Raw genomic sequence first — 22,725 nt, 5'->3', positions numbered from 1 at the left:
CATTTAATTTTTTTTTCATTTTTGCACAGCCAGTTTTCAAGGGACCATTCCTATTACAGCATTCTAAAAATAAGAGAAATTGTTAATATATCTGTTAAGGAAAATACTGATCAATTTCCAGATCAATTTTAGCATAAAGGAAAAACAAGATTTTGTTATAAAAGGTTTTCCACATTAACATAATCAAGAAAATATATTTAAGTTTCTTTCATTTCACTGGTTTTAGACAAAAATTCAAAGAATTTCTTTCAATACACTGCTATGTCTGATGTATTTTGCTGTTTGTTTGCAAAACAGTGAGAAGCTTAATTCAGGAGAGAAGAAAAAAATTGAAACATCCATTTATCAAAATGAATTTACTGATGTTTTGATAGAATAATTGATATTTGAGTCATTATGGCAACTGAGTGTCCATCAACTCAATAGCTGGTGGACAATCTCAAAAAAAATAAAAGTCTTTTGAATAATTTATCTTTCAAAGAAAAGAGTCAAAAAACTATTCCAACAATTAATGTTACAAGTGTGTCACAAATAGTGTCATGACTATAATCATCTCTTTACAATTTTGTCGCAGTGTTACAGCTGTAATTATCTCTGAGAAAGCTGGATCGTGTCACAAACATTATCATAACTAGAGTCAAGTCTTAATAGCTGTATTACCTTATAATTTTTGACAGCATTCAGCTAAATACACAACAAAACAGTAAAATAACCACAAATACTTTCAGGAAAATAATTAAAATCCTGCTTCTGAATTTGGCAGAACAAAAGAGAGTCTTTTTTTTTTTATCAAGGATGTTTTAGAATTTAAAGTTCTGAAATATTTTCAACAAGTCTGAATCAATCTTAAAATGGCTAACTTTTTTCCTTGCACATTTGCAATATTCCCACCCTCAATGAAATTGCTTTTCAACACAAAGCTTACAAAATGCAGACACGGTTTTGACAATGCCTTATCAGTAATTTCTATATAAATAGCTTTTGCTAAGCATCAACACTTTGCTGAGACATTTGCTAAAAATGCAAGCATACTTTTGAGAGGTTTGATAATAAATAATGTTTTTGTTTTAACACCAGAAAAAACAAATATCTGTCTCTAAATACTGACATTTTTGATTCTTCATCAAAAATAGGAAGATATATCCATAATGTCTGACTAAATTTATATACTAAACATTTTATTAAGTTTAAATAGATTAAAAGTAATTTAAAATCTGTTTTTAACAATCATTGTGATCTGACCTTTGTTGTTCTGAATTCATTCCCAGCAAATCGTTGTCATATCTCTGACATGATTGGTGGCTTTATATTATTATTGGTTGTTTCCTTTTCTTTCCAGTCTTTTTGAGATTTTGCAGAGTTTATATTGGGCAGTTTATGGCCTTGTCGATCTAGAACACGCACATTTGGATGAACCGCACAAACTGACCGAACTGATTGGCAAGCTGATGTTTGGCAGTTACAGTATGATAGCCATTATTATTCTGCTTAACTTACTTATCGCTATGATGAGCAATTCCTACCAACTCATCTATGTAAGACTCATTCCTTTGTCTACAACATTTTCATTCTTTACACATCATTCTTTCATCACATTTTCATGTTTATCATTACAATTTTACAATTTTACAATTTTAATGAATTTTTCTGAGGCTTTTTTGTGATAATTTTCAGAAGTGTGTGAACTTTTATAACTGCTGTTGCTTTAACAATTTCTTTTAAACAGGCAAAATATCAAGTATATTTTTTCTCTTTCAGTATAGATATTTCAGAAAATAAAAAAATAAAGGAAAAATTCTTTACCAGGCTGAACCTTTTCAACTCCATCATTTCCAGAACTGTCCAAAATGCCAGCACTAACTAAATCCAGTCATTTGTTGCAATTTCTTTCAAGATTTACCAAGGCACTTTAACCATTTTTCAATTTTATACCGATTTCCAAACCTGACCATTTGGCAAATTCCTAAAAAAACACCTGCTTTTATACAACCTCTGCACCATTTCAGACCAAAATAATTTGGCACCAACAAACTTAATTTCTTGATTTTGTCTCTTTGACTTTAATTACAATTAGAATATAAAAATAGCTAATTAATTACTGACATAATTTTATGAAATATTTATACTTTAATTTTTTAAAGAATTAATTATAAAATAGTTAGAGAAAAAATTGTTGTTAGAGTTTATTCAGTAGGACAGATCTATCAAGTTAAAAAAAAAACATATACATTCAGTAAAGCAAGGAATGAATGAAAGTCTTTGATTCACACTTGATAAAAAATGTTATAAATACTATTATAGTCACCAGTTTGAAAGTAACATAAAACAGAAGTATAGAAGTTTAATTATGATTAAATATATTCAATACATAAGATAATTATGACTGTCTAGATTTAATATATGAAGATAATAAATTAATATTGGATATAATATTAGCTGTGATGGTGGATTATATAAAGTCATCACAGATTTTTCTGAAGATATCCTATAGTACCATATGGCACCCTGATGTTGCTAAGTACAACACTCTGGTTGGTAACTAGCATCAACTAATTAATTATTTATTTTCTGGTGATATTTGAGTCTAAATAGGTATCACAACAAAATCTTATAATATTCATAGAAAACAAAGAATTTAATTATTTACTGGAAATTTTCCCAAGTAATATCCATCATATTCTATGGAAACCTAAATATAAAATAATTTTGTTTATATTGACCAAAACCTTTTTCAATTTTCAGACTGCTAAGAGCAAATATTTAACACTGAAATCACAGAAATAAATCAGATTGAATAATCTTAGAAATACTGAAGATTTCTGTAACTTTTTCTTTTCTTTCCAGTCTTTTTGAAATCTTGCAGAGTTTAATTGGGCTTTTTACGGCCTTATAGAATTGGACAACGCTCACTTGGATGAACCACACAAACTGACTGAGCTGATTGGCAAACTGATGTTTGGAAGCTAGAGTATGATAGCAATTATAGTATTGCTCAATATGCTAATTGCTATGATGTCACTATCATATCAAATGATATCTGTAAGAAAGTCTTTTACTTTCTCCTTATTGATCATAACTTATATTCTGCTTCTTTTGCAGTCTTTTTGAGATCTTGCAGAGTTTATATTGGGCAATTTATGGTCTTATTGATCTGGAAGATGCCCATCTGAAAGAACCTCACCATTTCACTGAGCTTATTGGGAAATTGATGTTTGGCAGTTACAGTTTGATAGCCATAATTGTACTTCTGAACATGCTAATTGCTATGATGAGCAACTCATACCAAATAATATCTGTAAGAAATACAATTTAAGTCTGCTCTACCTAAGTTACAGCTTACAGACAACATAAAGCTCTGGCAAGACAAACTAACCACACAGTTCAATAGTATTTTCACATGGTACACAGAGAAACCATGTCAACAGTTGTAGTTTCTGCAGTAGAGAAACTGTATTAATATAAGTAAAAGTGCAATGATAGATCTATATTTCCAGTCATCCTTAATGGTAATTGTTTAGTTGTTAGGCCTTTAATAGAAATCCTTGTCAAATTAGTGGATAACTGTCACAGTTCAAGACATTTCTAGTAAAGTTATTTGTTTCATCATCAAAATATTTTTAGTTTCTTTACCACTTCACAGCAAGCTTCTGATAATTCTTTAAAAATACATTTTTCTTTAAAATTTTATTAAATTTAAGACATTTAAAAGAATGAAGAATTTTCTGTCTTAAAAACTTCTGCATAAAGACGTTTTTAAACATCAATTAATCTAAGAATACCAGAGTTAATATTTCTTATTTAAAATATTGTTCTTCTTTTTTTTTTCTAGAGAAGCTAAAAGAATTGAGAAACTAGTATGGTAAAAAATTTAAAAATTGTCACCTTAACTCCTCAACATAAAGAAGTTTTGAAACCTCTTTGGAGAATTTAAAGTTAATATTTCCTTATGAAAAATACTGGGTCTTTGACTATGAATGAGCAAAGAGATTTGAGAAAAAGTTTTTCAAACGATATGTAAGCACCAAATTACTTGAAATTTTGATTACATATATGTTCTAAGTTTGTTAGCAAAGTTTGGAGTTTTACATAAATAAAAACTAAATAAATATTTTACAACTATAAGAATTAAGTTGGAAATATCTTCAGGAAGAATGACTAGGACAAATGGCTATAATATACCTAATTATATGCCTGATCTAATTATATACAGGTTTTAAAAGTCTGAGGGACATTTAAATGGAAATATAATTGAAGCACAATCTCTACCTCCTCTTAATGTCTTAAGCAGCACCTCCTTTGTTAAAAAATTTTTTAGTTCAACCCTAATCCCTACACAATCCCTTACTTTAGTGTCTCTTCATAAATCATTTACAATTCTCTTTCCTTAGAAATGCATTCTCCATTGCATTATCCATCTGGATCTCAAAGAACTTCAGATCCACACACTCTTTTCTCACAATTTTATTATGTATGTGAGTCTGAGAACAACAATGACTGGATCGGTTCCATAGAATGTCTTTGATTCATCCATTTTCTGCTCATTTACACTTTGTTCGATTATGTTGAAGTTTTGGGGTTCTGTTGAGAGAAGAACACCCTGGAATCTTCAAATTCACTTACAAATATGTAAAGTATTCTCAAAATATAATTTAATAATTTTTTTCATTTAAAGTTAATTACATGCATACATATGCACATATATATACACATGCATAATTACATGTGCATACGTGCACATATACAGACAGGCAGACTGACAGATTTTCTGAAAAGAGTCAACAGATTTTATAACAATTTAACATCAGATTGAAATGTATAAAATTATAATTATCTCCACGAGAATATATTTATGTAGAATTACCTGAAAAAATGTTTAAATATCCAGAAACAAGAGAAATGCAGAGAAGAGTCTGCAACTATTTAAGGTTTAAATATTAAGAAGAAAAACAACCATAAATAGATATTAAACCATTTCATTGTTAAATCTTTAATAGAATATGCTATGTATTTAAATATAATAAAGAATTATTTTAATAATTGAGTATAGAACTAAGTTTGAAAACAACTTCAAGTAAATCAAAAACTAGTTTAAAATTTTGCAAGTCTTACATCTTAGAAAGTTTGTAAATTTCTAGTTGATGTAAAAATTGATGCACCTTTCAAACCCTCCTCCTTATATTTGTGTTTGCACCAATAAGTTTGTCTGGCCAGAGAGCAATGTAGTGGTAAGCTGTAAAAGGTTGGTTTGTGGCGAATGCTTTTCTTGTTCAGCTTTCGATTCATTTTCTATCTAACATACTTTAATCTCTCCAATGAATACTCAATCGAGATGTACATCAAATATATATATGTATGTGTATATATACATACATACATACATACATATATGTGTGTGTGTGTGTGTGTATATACACATACACATATATATGTATGTATATATATATGTACATATATATACTTACATGCATATATATATACATACATATATATACATATATATAATGTGTACTGTGTGTGTACACATACATAGATTCATATATGCATTATATACATACTTATATGTTTGTATTGTGTATGTGTGTATGTATATACGTAATATATATATGTATATGTGTGTATATATGTGTATGTATATATATATATATATATATATATATATATATATATACTTTTATTCTTTAATACATTTCAGCCCAAAGGCTGTGGCCCTGCCTACTGGGGCACATACATGACATACATATATATACACACACATGTGCGTGTGTGTGTAAGTATGTATATATGTGTATGTGTATGTATATGTTATATATATATATATATATATATATATGGGATAATTTGAAGTGAAATTTTTCAAGCTGCAATAATCTTGGTTATCTTTCTGCCTTCATTGTTTGTGATATCTTGTTGTGAAAATTCTTGCTGTTTGCTTCTTTTTTTTACCAATGTAATAAGCATGATGTTGAATTTTATTCTAATGTGGCCACACTCTTATCGTTTTTATTACATCATTATTTTTATTATTATCGTTACAATTCATTCTAATTTGAACTAACAACATAAAATTTCTATATTAATTATTGTTAATTTATTGTTATGTATTATGGTAAAGGGAAACCAAAGAAATAGCTAATTAAAAAGATGATTTTATTATTCTAAGAAATTTTAAATCATTAACTATGGAGATTATACATTCAGAAGAGTCAAAGATATAATTTGTTTTCTATTTTATTTATAAACTCAGAACAGCAATTAATCTTTGGTTTCATTTACTGAAACTTCTCTTAATTAATTAGAAGTTTAGAAATGATATCTTTTATGATTTCTTCATAACTAATTACAAAACTAATTAATTGTGAGAACTTCATCAACAAGAGGTAGATATCTCATACTTAAGACAACTCCTACATTTTTTCCCCCATAATTCACACAATTTACCATGCTGATGACAATTATGGTCAGTTGACAGAAGCATTAAAGACATGGACAAAATTCTTTGTGAGAATTCAAGACCTTACCTTCTAAATTCAAATCAGGCCAAGGTCAGTTTTGTTGTCCAACTTTCTAAGATTGATAAAATCAAGTACCAGTAATGTGTAGGGGGAAGATACAAAAGACTACAACCCCCAACTATCCTCATAAATGTGGGTGGATCTGTTATTAAATAAGAAATCAATAAAATGATTTTATCTAATTAACACTAATTAATTAGTTATACTGAATACTTTTGACACTAATTCATTACACATTGTGTTTACCTTTGGATTATCTAAACATTATTAAATTAACCAATTTACTTGCAACTTTAAAACATCTTATCAATTTCTAGTTCAAAATCTCTCACCAACATTATCATTATAACGCCACCATTTATAAGATATCCACTTGGTTAACTGGGTCCATGTTATTTGCATTTATTTTCATTTATTTTCCTTTGTTTATTGAATTTCTATTCCACCTTCCCCTCATCTCACCTTTCTAATCTTCCATTGTTTGTCACATATTTATTTCATGGATTAAACAAAATATACAATAATTATGTCTGAAATTATGTCATTGATATGTAATTAGCATATTTTATTTGAATATCTTTAACACTATCAACATCACTTTTAATTATGTAAATCAGTGTTAATTGATGCTAAAAAATTCATCGTTATTTACACCCCTGCCACTAACAGTATCGCACTCTTCCCCCCACTTGTTGTCAACGGCAACACCTTAGAATGCTTCTGTTATGTAAACCCCTCCCCTCAAAACAATTCTTCAAATACCCAAGAGTTATTAGAATATTTCAGCTTTGTCTTTTGTAGATTCTTTTATTTAGCAGCAAATTACTTCCTTTTTGAAACATTCCCTATAGGAATCGGTGTCTATATTAAACAATCCCTTTCATAAACAGTCCCAGATTAATTGTTTCTTTTTTCTTTCTTTTTTTTAATCCCAATTTTTCACCATTTTTCAGTGTTTCCCTTCACTCAATATTAATTATTATAATTATTTACTGAAGAATAAATTACTTGTCTTAGAAAGAAATAACAGAATTATTTTCAGTTTTATTTCGTTAATGGTTCATAGGTTATCAGCTAATTTAGTAAATGATTCTTGTAGTGGGATCAGTTGATCAATTGTTGCTAATTAGGCTGATTTTGTGAACTAACTAACCTTATTTTTAAAGATGAAATATTTTTGTGATATTTACATCAACACAATGATTCAATTCATTTCATCTGTCATCATCATCATCATCATCATCCTAGATATATAAAAATAATTCATATCCAGGAATAACTACTGCAATAAGAACACCTGGTAGCTGTGGTTAGAATTCCTGCCAATGATTCATTACTTTGATAATAGTTCCAAGAGTGAATCCAACTGGGTACCCTGTCCAAATTGTGGAAAAAGATACCTGGCAATGAGACCAGTTGAACCATTGTGTCAATGTAAAAATGAAAATATTTTTCATTTCTAAAAATGGAGTTAAATAGTCTGGAGAATTATAATGGAAGTATATAGATGACAAGCAAGGTCTTATTGATATGCTTCTCTGGTTTCTCAGCAGCCTGAGAAGAATATACCAATCGTATTAATGTGATTTGAAAGTTGTTTATTAAAACTTAACATTTATTGCTTTTATACTCAGCCCACCTGGATCTTCATACAATCAACCAAACTAATCAGTATCAAGTTATTTATCTCCAGGAATATTGATGGAACATTTTTACCTTCTAGAATATGTCATACATTCTCTGAAATAGTAGAATATCTCAGACAAGATTAAGAATTACAAAAGAAATTGTTTAAGCCCAAAGTATTGAAATTTTATAGAAGAATTTGGGTATGATGCAAGATTAATAAATTTTAATCACAGCAAAAATATATTCCACTACTTGCAGAAACTTGTAAAGGAATAATGAAACCATTTTGTGGTCACTGTTTTAACAAAAATATTTTTACCATTTGTTTCAATTTATTTTGAAAATAATCACGAGTTTCGTGGAATATTGCAGAACAGGTTGGCTTTTTCTCTTCAACAAATTACTGTTTAGAATATACCTCTAAAAAAATCTTATGCAAAACAGTGATGGAATATTCTCATTTAAATGTGGACACATTAAAATGAGGAGTTTTATAGCATGAAAACAAAGGTGGTCTTAGACAAGTTGGTACCAGAAGTATTAAGTTAGATGAAGTAATTTATATTTCTCTTGGAGAATGTGTAGTCTTTTGAAAGGGAAGTTGGTAGCTAATAATGTTAAATCTGAAAGGTAAAGACGAAAGATTTTGTCAAATAATTCTTGATTTGTGAAGCATAATGGAATATATCTGGTTAATACCATTAGAAACTTTGATGGAACTATTAATCCTGATGTTATTTTAGAGTTTGTTAACAAAGCTTAACAGGAATTCAATATTTGGAAATGAATGAATATCAAAAAATTATTTCCTTTGTTAAAAGCTTTTCATCAAAATATTCTTAATGTTAGTTTTTCTTAATGATAGAATTGAAATATTTAAATGAATTATTTGGTATATAAAAAAAAACTATTTTTCCACAGATATTAACAACCTTTCAAATTTAATTTTAGTAAATGTTCCCACCACCTCACCCCTCTCTAAAACCTGACTTAATAATTGAGATATTTCTTTAAATTCTTTCATTACTAACCTCGTTTGTTATTTAGAATTTGCATGTTTACCAAACTTCTAGTTGATTCCTTTTTTATTAAATACACATCAGTCTGTGTCTTTATCAAACTTCCAGTCAATTCCTTTATTGTAGCAGCATCAGTTGCCTTTAATGGACAAACTAATTATTATTCAAATGCCATACAACATTATCATCATCATCATCATTAACGTTTTCCTTATGTTCTTCCATACTTGCATGAACTGAATAGATTTTCATCAAAGCATTTCACTACTTGTTGTGATCTCTTGTACTAATTGTACTAGTCTCACTCTATATGTATACATATACACATATACGCATACATACATACATTTATGCATACACACACATATATATATATACATATATAGATATACATATATATATATATATATATATATATATATATATATATATATATATATATACATGCATATATATATATATGTGTGTGTGTATGTATGTATGTATGTATACACACATACACACACACATATATACATCAATCTGTGTATCATCCTTAAAGCAGAAACATGGAAAGTCTAATTAACTTGCAGTATTTGTCCTGAGATAGAATATCTTGTAGACATGCAGAGGTTAAAAAATACATCAGTAGCAGACAAATCTATAAGCAATACAACTGCAGGAAAAATAACGAAGTTAATTAGGCTTTTCATGATGGATCTGCTTTAAGCATGAGACACAGATTGCTATTTTTGCTATTTTAAACTAATACTGTTTCTGTTGCACATATATATATATACTCACATATATATTAATATACATATTATATTCATCTGTGATAGAAAATTCAACAAAAAAGTACTCCGTCTGGTGAGAGATAAATATTATTTATCTAAAAGTCACAATACATTTATAAAGCACTACTAATAGTTTTATATGTTAAGAAATATCTCAAAAATATTCTTCAGGTGCAAAAGCCATCTATCATAATGAAATGTTTGCATTTTCTATATGCTGCTTTCTCAGATTTTTCGCATTTCTTTTATTATTCAATTTCTTTAGTTTCTTTCTGATATGTAGTTTGTGCCTGAAGAATATGTTTGAGTTCTCTCAACATATGAAACTATTAGTAGCACATAATAACATGTATTGTGACCTTTAAATAAATAATATACATACATATATATATATATATATATATATATATATATATATATATATGTTAAATGATGATGATGATATGCAATTACACACACACACTTGTTCTTGATATACTACCCAAGTCTTTTCTCTAAGTTCATTCTGGTAAGTATTTCCTAATGAATTATAAGGGCTTTGTTATTTTCGTTTTATGTTTCACTAAAATCTCTCTTCAATTTCTTTCCAATTGACACCTTCTGAATCTCATATCATTTTTCATGTTATTTTTCCTGAGTGTTTTCTTCTTTTGCATCTCATCTTTGCAAATGTTTTATATTTTGAATGACTTAATGCTTTAATGAAATAAATGTTTTTTACCTCGTTAGAAGACATAACTAAATGAATTTATATAACTATCTTTAGCTAATGATAATTTTCCATAGATTGATTAAAACGAAAATATGCATGTTCTGAGATAATTGAAATGATGCACCTCTTGTGAAGCGAAGTTGTTCAATAAAGCCACAGCATTATTTTCTTGCTGCCAGCTCCATATATTTTATGCTTTAACATAACACTGCTTTAGAAACAAAGTCTAATGGTCAACAGTGATCAGTTGTGGTACCATGTCTGCTACTAGTGAAGTAGAGTCTTTCTTTTGACCGTCATTTGTTTATTTTTAAATATTTTAAGTAGTTAACAAGGACTTTCTGCTCACTAATCAAAGGTCTTTCATTGCAAGGAATCAAAATACTACTACTACTACTACTGCTGCTGCTGCTAATACTACTACCAATACTAATAATGATAATAATAATAATAATAATAATAATAATAATAATGTGCATCTCTGTGTAACCATAGTAACACCTTGTGTATATGTATGCTGCTGGATAGAGAAGAATAAGAAATATAGATTATTAAGATTAAAAGTTTAATCCACAAAACAGACGCCAGGTTACTCTTTGCCCAACTCCTTATCTATTGCATTATCTAATTTGTCATCTATTAAGGTTAAGTGTGTATTTCTCTTTTGAAGAACATTTAAGTTCAGCTACCCTGTCCTTATAGGGGTGAGTACCTCCCTTTGAAAGACTTCTGGTCACTTTCTTGCCATTTGTTAGGGCTCACTCTGCTTATGTTGCTCTCCCTCTCTCATCATTTCTTTTGTTAGTTGTTCCCCCTCCTTTCCTGAACTCTTTAACTCCACAAAAGCACACAAAGTATTGTTACTCATAATTTCTGGCTGGTCTTGTGCTAAAGTGGGGAGACCTCTCCACTTCACATTCATCATTAGTTCTTGATGCTGATGGCACTTAAGAAAAGATGGTTTTTCTTGTCTCTGCCCTGGCAATTCCCAAAGCTGCAAACAATGGCACACAAGAAATAGCAATGAAATCAGAAGTGTGCTGCACCAACTTGAACTGTCTCATCCCCTCGCCTATAGTTTTAGAAACCAGTCACACAGAGGAAGTTGCAGATGTGACCCCACTGTATAGTGCCTTGGGAAAAATATCTTCTATTGCCCTTATGGGTACAATTTGATCAACAGAAACTGTGTGGAAGCCCAACACACACACACAAACAATGAAACAACAGATATAAACATCAGTAAACAATCCAAGAAATTGCTGCATTTCAAAGTGCTTTGTAATACATGTTCTGCACTGAGTTATAAACACTCCCTTATTAGTCTCACTATGAAAATGCAATGAACCAGTGATTGGTTTGTTGGAAACCTATAACCAGTAAGGACATTGATGGTCACCAATTGCCATAAATGGTAAACAAGAAACTGAAAATATTTTTGAAATCTGAGATGTCATTTTACCTTCTGAGACTGTTAATAAAACAAGAATTAATGGATGAGACTGATAAAAGAGATCTGATTTGAGAACAGCTCATCAGACACAGTGTGTAACTTGATAAATGTCAGATATGTTGTTGGAAAGTTAGGGATGACAATAAATATTGATCTCTTGGCATGTGTTATCTAGCAGACTTTCATCTGGTTTATCACTTTATTGCAGATCAAAATAAACTGTTTGGAATGTGAAGGAGTGGGGGGGGGGGGATGTATATAATTGATTATTATCAATAAATTACAAGATTGCTGGCTGCTACATGGAACAGAAGTCAACTAATGCTCAGTAGTTCAATAGAATATTGTATTGGTCAAAATATAAATTACTGAGATGATACAGAATAATATATACAATAATCATTTGTCTGGTGAAATGTTTTGTGTCATTCATTTATATCAATGACTAATAACACTGGCTCAGCTGATAAATTAGGCTCAGTTAATAACACTGGCTCAACTAGTGTAGCTCAAATAATATCATGGAGTTTTTCTGCATAAATTAATGAGTGAATCAAAAATCAGTAACGGCAAACTCACCTTTAAGGAGGAATGCAACTAACATGACCAGAAATTCAACTCAAAACTCTGTTAACTATTAAATTAATGTGTGTGCGTGTGTGCGTGTGTGTGTGTGTGTGTGTGTGTGTGTGTGTGTGTGTGTGTGTGTGTGTGTGCGTGCATGCACATTATGGTTGCTGTTATCACTACGTGTTTTATGTGTCATGCAAAGTTCCATTTTTTATCTGAAACCATGATCATCTCTACTTTTATTTGTTTGTTTTATTATCTCCCCCACCCATTTATCATTAAATTCGTTTTCACACATCTTCAAAGGTTAAATGATCATTTTCTTTCAAAGAGAGGGAAACAACTGCAGTTTGAACACAGAATGTAGCAATGAGCAAAATACCACTAATAATAATAATAATAATAATAATAATAATAATAATAATAATAATGGTAATAATAATAATAATAATAATAATGGTAATAATAATAATAATAATAATAATAATGGTAATAATAATAATAATAATAATAATAATAATAATGGTAATAATAATAATAATAATAATAATAATAATAATAATAATAATGGTAATAATAATAATAATAATAATAATAATAATAATGGTAATAATAATAATAATGGTAATAATAATAATAATAATAATAACTCTGGGATATGCCAATACACACAGATAGAGAAATTAAGGCAAATAGACCAGATATAGTTGTCAAAGATCATGAAGAAAAAAAATGCTTTCTAATTGATGTATCAATACCAGCAGATGACAACGTTTCTCTAAAAGAAATGGAAAAACTTTCAAAATACAAAGACCTGGAAATAGAGATAACTCGAATGTGGAATCTAAAAACAGAAACAATTCCTATCATAGTAGGTGCCTTAGGTATAATAAAAAAATATTCAGACAAATACATAACAAAAACACCAGGACTTACAAATATATATAACATACAGAAAATTGCACTACTGGGTACTGCACACATTCTACGCAAAACACTTTCAATACAGTAAACATAAGAGCACCACAGCAAACCACAGCACATACCCAAGGCGCACAGAGCTGCGCTCGGTAGTGAAGTGAAAGCACGTTATAAAAATAAAACTACTGAATAATAATAATAATAATGGTTATAATGGTAATAATAATAATAATAATAATAATAATAATAATGGTAATAATAATAATAATAATGATAATAATTAGAGCAGCAATAATTGCGATAAAGATGATGATAACGATGTTAGAAAGAAGGGTAATGGTCTTATGACGATTATGTGTTTATGTGGCAAAATGTTTAATTTTATATATAACTTTATATATTTTTATAGCTTTATATTTTTGTTTTTTTTTAAATTCAGAGCCAAGCTGATGAAGAATGGAAATTTGCTCGTTCCAGACTCTGGATAAGTTACTTTGCAGAGGGAGCCACAGTTCCTCCACCTTTTAACATTTTCCCAAGTCCAAAGTCTTTTACAAATACAGTTGCATCCATCAAGAATTTGCTTTTGGCTCACACAGCAGAACAGAAGACAGTCAAATGGAAGAATGTTCGGGTGAGTCCATTAATTCAAACGTTCAGGAAGATCCATTATTGTAGTGAAGACCCGGTCAATTTTGGTCAAGCTCTGATCAGCCCTAGTCAATCCTGGTCAGCTCTAGCCATTCTTGGGGAAGCCCTGGTCAATCCTGGTCAGCTCTAGCCATTCTTGGGGAAGCCCTGGTCAGCCCTAGTCAATCCTGGTCAGCTCTAGCCATTCTTGGGGAAGCCCTGGTCAGCCCTAGTCAATCCTGGTCAGCTCTAGCCATTCTTGGGGAAACCCTGGTCAGCCCTAGTCAGCTTTAGCCATTCTTGGGGAAGCCCTGGTCAGCTCTAGCCATTCTTGGGGAAGCCCTGGTCAGCCTTGGACAGTTTTGATTAACTCTGGCTCAGTCAACTTATGACATATAAAAAACTCCTCCAATGTCTCTGTTAAAATTAATCTTCAACAATAATTCCGCTCCCTTCCAAAATGTTTTCTAGGAACTATTAAAGAATCCGATATTTCCTTGGTTCTTCATTTCTATTGTCCCTGGAACAATGAAAGGCAAAGATGACCTCAACAAGATTTGAACTTAGAACTTGAAATAACACAACTCAAAAAACCACAAATATTTTGTCTGTTGTTCGATTGATTCTCTTGAGTCATTGCCTGAAATAAATCCAGAGATATTAAGGAAGGTTCATATTGTTATTGTTGTTGTTGTTGTGTCCCTTTGGCTGTCCCTGGTCAGCTTCATTCAAACAAACTCACAATTCATAGGAAATGGATAAAATGTCTAAACCCACCCAACACATTTCTCTGTATGGATATTTCACACCTTAATTATTATTATTATTTCATGAATTCTTTATTATTGCTTTGAAAGTTATTAGAATATCTGACAAAATGCCTTGTGGTATTAAGTTATGGTCCCTTAATTCAGAGTTCAAATCCTGCTTGAGTCAACTTTATCTTTCATCTCTCTGAGGAGAATAAAATAAGGTACAACTCAGCTCCTGGGGTGGATTTGTCTTCCCCTTCCACCCTTACCTTGTCCCATCCCCTCCAACTTGTGTCTTTGTTAGCAATTGTTTTTTACTATTTTTTCATTACTTTTTCTTTATTGTTACATTATTATTTTTCAATTCTTTATGATTCCATTGTTGTTTTAATATTCCTCATTATTATTTCAATATTGTTTCTCTCATGTCTATTTTTCAGTCTACCGTTTCCAACATTAACAAGAGAGAAATCCGTTACCAGGTGAAATTTGATATTTATTATTTCTTAGCGAAATTACTGTAAACTTTATATTGATCTTTAAAAAACATTAATCGATAAATTTGTTATTGATTGTTGAGGTAACATGTAGCCCTTTATTTCAAGATTCAAGGGAGTTTATTGTGGGGGTAGAAATGTCAGTTAAGTTGAGTTCTACTCTAGAAGCAGCCATCCATTCCCTTAAGAATTCCCCTCCCATATACTCCCCCACACTCCTGCTCTATTTTTTGAAACAGACATTAATAAAATCAAGGGTTTGAACTAAAGACTGTAAGGTAACAAAACATCTTGTTCATTCTACCTCGGATAGACTTAGCTCACCAACGACATAACGCTGTGTATATAATGATACGTAAATAATAAACAACCGCTCCACCCTCCCCTCTTCAACTAGAAGACTCACCATTTAAGTTCACGGCTAGTTTTTCTTAATTCTTGAAATATCTACATCTTCTTTCTCCCATCTTTTCGACCAGTATTTTCCTCTCTATGTCTTCTCTTTGATATTTTGGTATGTAATCAAAGAATTTTTGTGATTTGTCTGAGTTTCCAATTAACAGCTGCTTTGGTTATGTTTTTCTTGCACAGGTGGTTATCCGTAAACTTATTAGTCGATACATCATGAATAAACAACGCCCACAGAAAGACGAAATAGTCTCCCAAGACGACGTTAATGAACTTAAACAAGATATCTCAACATTCCGTTTCGAGCTGATGCAAGTGTTAAATAGCAATGGTTTCGAAACACCTGTTATCCATCAAGCGAAAACCTCGAGTAAGAAAGACCGAATGTGGAAGAACCTTTCAGTGGCAACTGATACTAATCCCGAACAGCTTTTGGAAGAAGCTGGCTTGGTTGAGGAATAATTACTTGGTTGCCTGGAAACACTTTAAAACATTCCTTTTATTAATTAGCATATAAAAACAAGATAATTAAATACAATTTTTTTAAATGATTTTTTAAAAAAATAGTAAGGTTTAAAGATTTGTCTTGCTATCAGTGAGGCTGTGCAATTTGTCCAGTGTTTGCTTTTGGTTTTCCTGTCTGAATGGAACAAAACGTTTCGTTGAGAAACACAATCAGAATTCTCATAATAAGAGAAGATAACTCGTCTTGTCTTAATTCCATCCAGTCTATGTTGCCTAGCAACACGTTGTGGATGGGATCCTTGCAAGCTTTGACCATTTCCATTTCCCGCTCACTGAAATGTCTGTCTTCCTTTGCATCAAAAATACTTTCCAAAGAATTCATGAATGTCATAAATTTCCAATTCTTTCCCTCCTTTCCTACTGAAATGGTGGCACAAATGGGCTGAGATGGGCTCCAACATAGAAATGGTAGCTTCTTTGATGACCATTTATTGGTTGGTGGAACAGCTTTCTGTTAAGAAAAGCAAAAATACATTCCAACCAAAAACTTCCTTAAAACCCACTTCAGTTCTCAGTCTCAGCAATCTGTATTCAAAACGTTGGCTGTTTCTTAAGTCTTCTTTTACAATATTCCAATGGGCAGTCTTCTCTCAAACCTTCAAGATTTCCTTGAATCCAAATTTCTTGAAGTTGAAATGGAGTTTTCAAGGAAAATATTTTCGGATTTGAAGGATGAACAGAGAACATGTGCAAAACCGATTTAAACAGCAGGGATGACTGTGTTTCTACTCAAAACATTAAAACTATCCCCTAAACATTCCCCCTGCCTTTCAAATTTCTCTGTCACTTGTTTAATCTTGGCTTTACAACATGCCTGGGGATATTGTTAAGAAGACTTCTCTCAAATACAGAATTGTTTATGTACATAATAGTAATAGCATAGCAAATATCATCATCATCATTTTCATCATCATCATCATTTTCATCATCATCATCTTCATCATTATCATTTACATCATTATCGCCTAATTATTTTGAGGTGTACACAGCCTCCTCCTCCTCCCATCTTCATCATCATTATCATCATCATATAGGATGTTTGGAGAAAAATCCTCTTCCACTCCCATCCCCTCTAATCATCAGGGTCAGAAATGACAAGAGGCTAATTGGTCATCTTCTCGTTAAATTGTGAACACTTCACTAATTGCACATGACTGATTGACAAGACAGTTATCATAGTTCAAAATATAATTTCTTTCCTATATTCTAAGCTTATATTTAATATTTCTGAATCTATTATAATAATGCTTATTGAGATTTTTGCCTTTAAATTAGAATCAAACAAGGAATTAGCCATAAGTTTAGTTCTATCCTTAGACAATAGTTCTTTCTACAGAACTTTCGATTCACCAGTTACATTAAAGACCTAAAATGTACACACACACACACACAAGTAAACATATATACACATACAAACACAAGCATTTCTCTTCACAAATGAGATTACTGCATCAAAAGAAATGGAAATCTTTCAAGAAGCAAAGGACAAAATATTGCTTTGGCAAGGACTCGCTTGGAGGTATGAATAATTAATTTAACAAACCCACACTTGCCACACCCATACACACTTCCCAAGCAATTTAGACACACCCATACAGTATCCCCCAAACTCACTTTCTTCCCAAGTAATTTAGACACATCTAAATAGTTATGTTTTATATTAGCCACACCCACACACTTTCCAAGTAGTTTAGACACACCCAAACAGTTCTGTCTTATGTTAGCCACACCCATGCACTTCCCATACAATTCAGACACACCCATACAGTGTCTATCTTGAGTTAGCCACACCCACTCTCTTCTAATGTGGTTCCTGTTAATCACATACACCTTCAATAGTTGAAAATGTTTCTAAAATTTACAGAGTTCTATTTACAGAAACCTCACAATAATTCCCTGCCATAAGCGTTTTTCTTTTTCTTTTTTTTTATTAAATATAATTTATTGGAAATAATTACTTCATTTACCTAACAATATATTACAAAAGCAATTTCAATTTTGCTTTATTACATAAAAAATAAATATTTGATATTGATCTTTAGTCATGTTCCTTAATAAATACAGTTTCAGTTTCTCCTTGATTGATCTAAAAAGGAAAGTGTTCAATACATCAGGTTTTGATTGAATCAGTCAAATATAAATGATAAATTTAGTTTCCCTGAAGGACAATGCAGTTGCTGGGATGACCAAAATTACTGCCAATTTCTTCAAATCCTAACCTGCTATCACAAAATTTAATTTATTCAGTTAAATATTAATTTGATATTATACGAGAACCTTCCTTTAAGAGTTTATAGAATATATGACCTCTCCGATAACAATTTAAAGATATAATCTTCCAGACAGCAAAGTATGCATGAAATAGCAGCAATGTAATTATTTTGTGATGGCAATTATTGTTTAATTTATGCTTTTTTTAAAATAATATTTTCTGATTTAAACATTTTTGTGAATGGTAATTTAATTTGAATGCCTTAACCCTGGAATGGAACCTGTGGCAGAACTAATGTCTTGAATGTAAACTGGGCGTGAATGCATTAACTGTGAAGAATGATATATCTAGGTGGGGGGGAGTTAAATAAAGTTGTGAGACATTTAGAAGTAGAAGGCTTCACGTTATGTGACTGGAGGACGCACAGACAATGGAGAGGTAACTTTATCGGTGGAAGGTAACATGGTTGAAGGTAAACGACAGAAACATAAAAGAAAATGAAACTGAATCAGACTTTGGGATTCCAAGTCATGAATATCTACATACACTCACACACACACACACATACACATTGATAGATATAGATATATATATATATATATATATATATATATATATATATATATATATATATCAATGTGTATGTGTGTGTGTGTGTGTGAGAAAGAAATCTAAAAACCAAACTGTAAAATTATATTATTAGAAAATTAAATTGAATAGAACTACCAGTGAAGTCATTCTTTTCCTCTCTCAAATATATATATATATATATATATATATATATATATATATATATATATATATATATATATATATACATATATAAAATGGCATATTGCTAGATGGCTCCAAATATGCTATTTAGGTTAATATTCCAATAAATATAATTATTGTTACTTTACTAAAATCCTTCAAAAGTATTGATTATTTTAACAGTTAATTAAAACATTCAATTAATCTATTATCAATAAAGAATATGGTCAGGAAACTGTTTTGGGAATATTCTTTGATATCTACATTTCATTTTTCTCTCTGCATGTTTTTACACAGTTTACATATTATTTGCATATTATTTACATTTGATTTGCATGTTGTTTTTTTTTGCCATTTATATTTCTTTTGCCCTGCACCCAAATACCTTGCATCTTATGTCTGCACCTTCTGTAAAAGCTGCAAATTGTGCCACATTTTATTTCAGAGACATTCCAAGACTGGTCAGGTATTGTACACATTAGATTTAGCAAATTTAATTAACCAAAAATAAATTATTAATATTTTTTATTGAATTTATTATTAATTATAACAATGTATAATCATTATTTGTAAATGTACAATTAGTATTTTTAATAAATTGATAATTAAGCTATAATTATTGTTTATTAATTTATAATTAAATCTTTATAATAAATTTAATATTAATCTAAATTTGTAATTCAATTCTATAATAGATTTATGATAAATATTTAGGCATTAAGATTTTAATTTTAGTTTATAACATAAAACATTCAACTCCCTAAATTTGTAAATGTTTATTCAAATATTCTATGTTTATAATATCTGAACCAAATTGGAGGCAAATATAAATTAGAAGCAGGGCTAGAGTAAATACAGGTACTTGTTGATAAGCCACAAAAATGGCAGAATATTGATGGCCATCATTCACATACATCATCATCATCGTTTAACGTCCGCTTTCCATGCTAGCATGGGTAGAACAATTTGACTGAGGACTGGCGAACCAGATGGCTGCACTAGGCTTCAATCTGATCTGGCAGAGTTTCTACAGCTGGATGCCCTTCCTAACGCCAACCACTCCGTGAGTATAGTGGGTGCTTTTACGTGCCACCGCACGAAGGCCAGTCAGGTGGTACTGGTAACGGCCACGCTCAAATGGTGTTTTTTACATACCACCTGCACAGGAGCCAGTCCAATGTTTTGTTCACATGTCACTGGCACAAGTGACAGTAAAACAAAGCTGGAAACGATCGCGCTCAAATGGTGCTTTTTACATGCCACCAGCACGGAAGCGAGACCACTGCTCTGGCAGTGATCCCACTTGGAAAGTGCTGTTAGCGCTCCACAGGCACGGGTGCCAGTCATCGAATTTGGTTCAGTTTCGATCTACATAAACATTTAAAAAATGAAGTGTTTTGAAATAACTTGCTATAAGGAAAAAACAAGTGATTATCCAATCAATACTTGAATTGAAGATAGTTTGCGTCTAAATTAACGTACAACTTCGCATCAAAGGGAATCAACATAAAACTTTAAACAGTTAAAGGATATTAAAGTGAAGACCCTGAAGAAATTGCACCTGTATTATAGTGGAGTTGCAACTGCAACAGTTACTCATCAAAATGCAATAGAAACAACATGTGTAGGTCTGTTTGAAGCTGAATATCAAAAGGGATTAAAGGTAATGCTAATGCTACTTTGTAATAATCCTTATTATTTTATATATACATACATATATATATATGTATATATACATATACATATATATACATATACATATATATATATGTATATATACATATACATATATATACATATACATATATATATATATATATATACATATACATATATATACATATACATATATATATATATATATATACATATACATATATATACATATACATATATATATATATATATATATATATATATACACATGCATATTTATGCATGAATGTATGTATGTGTGTAAAATAAAACACATACGCACATTGTAAAATGGTGGTTATTAGAAAAGACATCTATCAATAGAAAACATGCCAAAGCAGACACTAGAGCATGATGCTGTTCTTCAACTCATCAGATCCTTGTCAAGTCATTCAACCCAGCATGGAAGATGGTTGTTAAATGAGCAGAATGATGACCAACTTTTTCTGTTCACAGTTGAGTGATTTCTGTGAAATAACAGGATTTCCCATCAGTTATGACTTTATAAACCTTTGCAACCCTGTTTATTGGAAATTGCAATGATAACCTAATGAAATATTTAGTTTTAATGAATCCAACCATGAAATAGGTTGTTGAAGACATAGTTGAAGAAGTTAAAAACCAAGAATGACAAATTGGACCATTTTGGTTTGGTTTGGGTGAAAGATTTTTATGGCAGATCGGTTTGATCAGAGATAACATAGAACTAAACAACAACTCAAAAAGCTGTTTAATGATATTTGTGTAATTCTTCTATTTCCAGTTAGAAAAGCCATCAAGAGGAAGAACAAATCAGTTGATAAAACTCCTCCAAGTACCAAAGAATTTGAAAGATTTTCCATTCATAAAAACAAAAACAAAAGCAATAAAGATGGTGAGGATTCTAAATCTGCACAGTATCCATTCAAAAAAGCAAGGAAAAAATCTATTATAAGGAGAGATATCTCCAGAACATTTCTTCAAGATTGTCCAAAAGCAAAATATCTAAAATATTCAAATTATACATAAATTGTAAAAATAAATTTTTTTAAACTATAAACAGAGATGAATGCCGAGAACAATTGGAATAAAAGAAAAAAAAAAAAATAGTTGAAATAAAATGGACAAAAGAATCAACAATATTGTAAAGAATTCTAGTTTGTGTTTGTTAGATGAATGATTGATTATCAGAAAGTTAATTATGAGAGGCTTAATTTTCAGAGAGTTAATTATCTATAACAAACTATTTATATTTTAGTATTGTTGATTAAGTTGTAGTTTTTTTGTACAAATATTTAAATAAATTTGTCTGATTTATAGATTTGTATTTTATTTTATTTTATTTTGTTTCCTGTGTTTTCTTGTTTGTGCAATTTTCTTTAATATGATCAATCATGCTTAAATCACTGTTTGATTAATATATTTGGTTGATATAGAGATCAAAGTGTTGCTTAATAAATACATTTTATCAATACCCATTGATCTGTATCAATACGACATCTAAAAAAAAAAGTCTTAATAATAATATTAATTAGAATAATTTAATAATTTGTCTTTATTAACCAGAATTATCTTTATCATCATCATTGTCACCCAATTTTTCCATGCTTTCAAAGATCAGACAAAAATCAGTGCTGGCACCACCTAAAAGGCATCCAGTCCTCTCAGTAAAGTGGTTGGCA

At 30.4% G+C, this 22,725-nt stretch overlaps 1 protein-coding gene across 7 annotated transcripts in view; it reads left to right on the top strand.

Moving 5' to 3' along the window:
* Nucleotides 1–22,362, top strand: part of LOC106871441 (transient receptor potential-gamma protein) — a 51,479-nt gene extending 29,117 nt beyond the window's left edge. For 4 of the 7 annotated variants that reach the window (XM_089361348.1, XM_089361349.1, XM_089361347.1 and 1 more), the window contains exons 8-12: nucleotides 3,100–3,295; nucleotides 14,032–14,226; nucleotides 15,415–15,456; nucleotides 16,063–17,923; nucleotides 21,828–22,362. In XM_089361348.1, the coding sequence (XP_089217474.1) occupies nucleotides 3,100–3,295; nucleotides 14,032–14,226; nucleotides 15,415–15,456; nucleotides 16,063–16,341 (712 nt within the window). In that variant the 3' untranslated portion in view covers nucleotides 16,342–17,923; nucleotides 21,828–22,362. Of the gene's footprint in view, nucleotides 1–1,339; nucleotides 1,536–3,099; nucleotides 3,296–14,031; nucleotides 14,227–15,414; nucleotides 15,457–16,062; nucleotides 17,924–21,827 lie in introns of all 7 variants that reach the window. The other 3 variants (XM_089361345.1, XM_089361344.1, XM_014917909.3) reach the window with 1 other exon arrangement.
* Nucleotides 22,363–22,725: the final 363 nt, after the last annotated feature.

Source organism: Octopus bimaculoides, chromosome 13 (assembly GCF_046866305.1).
Source record: "Octopus bimaculoides isolate indiv1 chromosome 13, ASM4686630v1, whole genome shotgun sequence".
NCBI lineage: Eukaryota > Metazoa > Mollusca > Cephalopoda > Octopoda > Octopodidae > Octopus > Octopus bimaculoides.
The sequence above is the reverse complement of the archived record's forward strand: the minus strand, read 5'-3'. Positions and strand labels throughout refer to the sequence as shown.